This window comes from Argentina anserina, chromosome 5 (genome assembly GCF_933775445.1).
Source record: "Argentina anserina chromosome 5, drPotAnse1.1, whole genome shotgun sequence".
Classification (NCBI taxonomy): domain Eukaryota; kingdom Viridiplantae; phylum Streptophyta; class Magnoliopsida; order Rosales; family Rosaceae; genus Argentina; species Argentina anserina.
In genome coordinates this window covers 12,672,047-12,676,956 of record NC_065876.1, presented here as the reverse complement: position 1 = coordinate 12,676,956, position 4,910 = coordinate 12,672,047, and the positions used below count along the sequence as shown (strand labels likewise).

At 36.0% G+C, this 4,910-nt stretch overlaps 1 protein-coding gene across 1 annotated transcript; it reads left to right on the top strand.

Annotated features, from left to right (window-relative positions):
• Positions 1-1,121: 1,121 nt before the first annotated feature.
• LOC126795536 (transcriptional regulator SUPERMAN) lies at positions 1,122-1,847 on the top strand. Its single transcript, XM_050522357.1, has one exon. The coding sequence runs from the start codon at positions 1,122-1,124 to the stop codon at positions 1,845-1,847; it is 726 nt and encodes a 241-aa protein (XP_050378314.1).
• Positions 1,848-4,910: the final 3,063 nt, after the last annotated feature.

Genomic DNA, 4,910 nt, shown 5'->3' with positions numbered 1-4,910 from the left:
AAGCTTCACTTTGAAATTTCAGAGTGAAGTTCCAATTTTGACACACTTTTCGGTCAAATTTTTTCACCATAAACGATTCAATATTTAGGTATGCTATTTAAGATCATCTCTACAAAATTTCATCTAATTCGGACATCGTTAAGGTATTAAAATTAGATTAAATCAATGAATGAATTAAAACTGTTCAACGTAAACCGTTCGTGTAAATATCAATTTTGAAAGCTCAAACCATTGTCAAATTGGATGAAACTTTGTAAATATGATCTTGAATAACATACATAAATATTGAATCGCTTATGGTGAAAAAATTTGACCGAAAAGTGTGCCAAAATTAGAACTTCACTCTAGATAGAAACTATATATATATAGATATATATATATATCCATATGCCTAGGACGGATCAACTAACAAAATTAAGATCATTTCTCATGGTTTACTTAATGGCCGGTGTGATGATGATTGGTCGATCTAAGTTGAATGACAACTATTTTTCTTGAATTTTACCCGCTTTAATTTTTAAGCCACATGAGCTGCTGGGCCAAGGCTATATAGAAAATGAACATTTTGTCATTTGATAAAGTCAGTGATAGAGCTATGAGTACTCTCCTGACACAAACTCATCGGTCACCACATGACACTAAGCTCCAGTCTGCTTTCCGATTTCTTTCAATTTACTTGCACGTATTAGTCGTATAGCCTTGTTACCTAAACTGAAGATGTAAATGCCCGATCAAAAAAAAAAATACTGAAGATGTATGCATATCTGTGTACTCTGTAAATCATGTTCTATAAAGAGATGGAGGACTTAATTAATTAATTACTGTACGTATTAGTTAATTTGGTGTAGTAATTGAGCATATACATTGACGTTGAAGCCAAGGCAATCACGTCTTGTGTGTATAAGAACGTAGCTAGTGGGGGAGGTGGCCAAGTTATAATAATCTCAATTCTACAAAATTCCAACTGGGCGTTGCTGAATTTTGGTGATACACTCGGTGTTAGGGTTTCATTTTGTCTCTACTCCCCCTTACCTATTTAACCCATTTCTCCATTTTCCCTTTGATTCCACATCAATTCAATATCATATCTCTATCTTAAATGTTAGTAGTATTAGCTCACCATGGCTGAGCTTGGCCTTCTCTCCTTAACCCAGCACCAAAAATTGGCTCTGTCACAGGCGCAAAATCCTCAATTAAACCATATATCAGTCTGGATGTGGAACCCTAAGCAGGCGCAAGAACAAGAAGATGACTCATGGGAAGTGAGGGCCTTTGCGGAGGACACTGGAAACGTGATGGGCACCACGTGGCCGCCGAGGTCTTACACCTGCACATTTTGCCGGAGAGAATTCCGGTCTGCTCAAGCCCTCGGCGGCCACATGAATGTGCACCGCCGCGACCGGGCCCGCCTCCACCAAGTGCAGCACCCCAGCTCCATCTCAATCAACCCCTCTTCCATCTCCTCTTCCAGTTCCTCATTCATAATCCCAACTCAAGAGTTCCTCGCCGCCAACGGCGGATTGTGCCTTCTTTACCAATTGCCAAACCCTAACAATGGGGCCTTCACTACTAGTACTGCCACAGCTCCAACTGCGCCTTTGCTTAACAATACTGTTGATTCTTCTTCTTCAGTACCCTCCACTCTTCTCTCCATCTCCCCCAATCCACCACACAACTACTTAATGACGTCATCATCTAGTCTTGTGGGGCCTCACGGAGTTTCCAGTTCTAGAAACAGTTCCCATTCTCAATACACAAAACGATCAGCGGATGAAGATCAACCTTCGAGGTCTGAGGTTGAAGATATTGAAGAGCTCGATTTAGAGCTCCGGCTCGGTCCTTCTTGAGATCATGAACCAGAAAGAAGGGAAGGATCGATCAACAAGTCGATATATATACAATGGTGCTTCTGCAGATTTTTGTCATAAATTGATGTGTAAGATACAAATCTACTTAGCTAGAAAGCTTTCAGGTACCCTGTTTGAGATTGATTTTTTTTTGTTAGCTTTTTTTCTTTATAATTATTGGTGGCGGTCTGGTGGATGATATATATGGGAGTTCTTTTTGGGTAGCTGGAATTGGAAAGACAACGGAGCCATAAAGGGCAAAAATATCTACTTTCTGTTCTGATAATAAATTTAAAGAGAGCAGGTCTTTCTAATTTAAGCTTAAGAAATTCATTTATTAATTAAACTTATGGAGTAATATGAAAATTAGGGGTTTTGAATTTTTGAGTGATGGAGAGAGTAAGATAAAGGGGTTGCAGTGCAGTGTCATTTTCTGTTGCAGGTTTTCTGAGTAAAAGGGTATCTATGCTGCGGTCTCTGTGCATACATTTCCGTGGGGATTACTTCTATCACGTATGGCTCGCTCTGTGATTCCTCCTCTTGCTAGCCACAAACCACAAATTTGCCACTGCAGCTACCTATCTATCTCCAAATATTCAAAGGGAACGGAATGCTAACTACTCGATCTGAGATTTAATTAGTTTGATCGGTCTATTCTAATAACATTCATCAATCATGCTTTTTCTAGTCTCTGAGTGAAATTTTTGGAGAAGATATCTATTACTGTCGACCATAAAAATTAACTGTTATTATCGAGTTAAAAACTAGATGTTACTGTCGACTTGGAAGACATATGCTACTGTCGACTTAGAAGACACCTGCTACTGTCGACTTGGAAGGTACATGTTACTGTCGACTCTGAATCTAACTGCTACTGTCGACTTGGAAGGTATATGCTACTGTCGACTATAAATCTAGCTGATACTGTCAATTAAGAAACTAACTGCTACTGTGATTTTTTGTGAGTAAAATTCAAAATTTCTCAAAACATATAAAATATGGTACTTAAATGAAAGCTCATGACATAAAGAACAATTTTATATATTGACTAACCTCTAAATTGCCGATGGTTTGGCCAAGAAACTTAAATTTGCCGAAAAAAAATTAAAAATGAGGAGATATAAATTGTTAGATCTATGAGTGACATTTGGTTATTTTCACGAAAATAAAGGTATTTTAGATATTTTGTATTAATTATTAATCAGTTTTGTTTTACTTATTCTTTGAGCTTGAGCTTTTGTCCTAATTTGTATAAGAAATATGAAAAGTGAGTTTTTAGTTAATTCAAATGTGGTCTAGTACCACTAAATAATTTTCTAAACATAATAACCCCATATTTTGAAAAACCTTGTTCACATGAAGATTTAGTTACTTCTTTAGTTTCCATTATGAGTTTATATATAAATATAAATATATATATATATATATAGTCCATATCCAGAGTGAAGCTTCACTCTTAAATTACAGAGTGAAGTTCCAATTTTGATACACTTTTCGGTCAAATTTTTTCACCATAAGCAATTCAATATTTAGGTATGTTATTCAAGATCATCTATACAAAATTTCATCTAATTCAGACATCGTTAAGGTATTGAAATTAGATTAAATCAATGAATGAATTAAAACTGTTCAACGTGAACCGTTCATGTAAATCTCAATTTTAAAAACTCAAACCATTGTCGAATTAGATGAAACTTTGTAAAGATGATCTTGAATAGCATACCTAAATATTGAATCACTTATGGTTAAAAAATTTGACCGAAAAGTGTGCCAAAATTAAAACTTCACTCTTTAATTTCAGAGTGAAGCTTCACTTTGAATAAAAACTATGTATATATACACACACACTCGATAATCTTTTTCCATTATCATAAGAGCTCACAATGGTGTATTCACACTCTTTCAACAGTTTATTTTATGGACAATAATCCTATTTTTACTTAGCCACAAACATTCATCATCTTCTTCTTGTTTTAGTAGGAGATCTAATTAATTATCTTACCTAACTAATTAAACAAGTAAAAGGCTAGTTCTCCCCCAAATATAGGTTTATGAATGTATATCTGCCTGCTATGCGTGCTATATATCTCTGTAGTAAAAAAGTAAAAGTAAAAGAAACAGTAACATTAATACTATGAAGTATGAATTAATACTACTGATAGGAGCACAAAGTGTGACGTTCTTAATGTATTTATGCCCTATTCTTATGCTTTGTTACTTCTTATTTAGTTGTTTTAGGTTCATAATTATCATTTGGATGTTCTAAGTAGAGCTATGCCGAATGTAGATGATTTGATGATGAAATTGCGCTAAGTGTTAGAAATCCTTATTGAGCTAGGATTCCTTACTCGACTAGGACTCTACTTTCCTATTTTCATTCTTTCTCATTCCTTAATCGTCGATTTCTTTTCAGGAAAGACAAATCATACTTGGAAAGGAAGTAGTGATGCCGTGATGCATTCCTAGTGAGACAAGAAAATCATGTCCGAGTTGAAGACAGAGAAGAAGAGGCCGGCCTAGCTATTCCTATTTGGACAAGGAAAGATGTCGTGCAGCCCATATGTGTTCTCCCTATTGGATTTGGTTTCCTACTTCAAGTTGGATATAGAGTACATGAATCAAAATCCATAACAAAGAAGATTTCAGCTTCTCAATTGGATTCTATCACCACATGGGACGGCAAGAGGGTTTCATTGACTCCTATATATAGAGGCTCGGCCTCCCCATTCATTCATCATCAACCTTGCACACAAGTACAAGCCTAGCTCTGCCGAATCAATCCCTCACCCTTCCAAGAAATCTTAAAACCGATTCCACCATTCTCCACCAATCTCTAGCCTTTAAGCACGCTTGTGAAGAGGTTCCATCCCCTTAGAAGTCACGGCTACACCTTGTTTAATCGCTTGATTGATAAAGTGTAACCATGATTCTCTCTTTGTTTAAATTCGGTTTTGGTTTTCTTGTTCTTGGTTATATATGCGATTTGTGTAGAGTAATCTTGTTTCGATTTTGTCTATGAAATAGCTACTTGATTCAATTTATATAAAGATGCGATTTCATGTT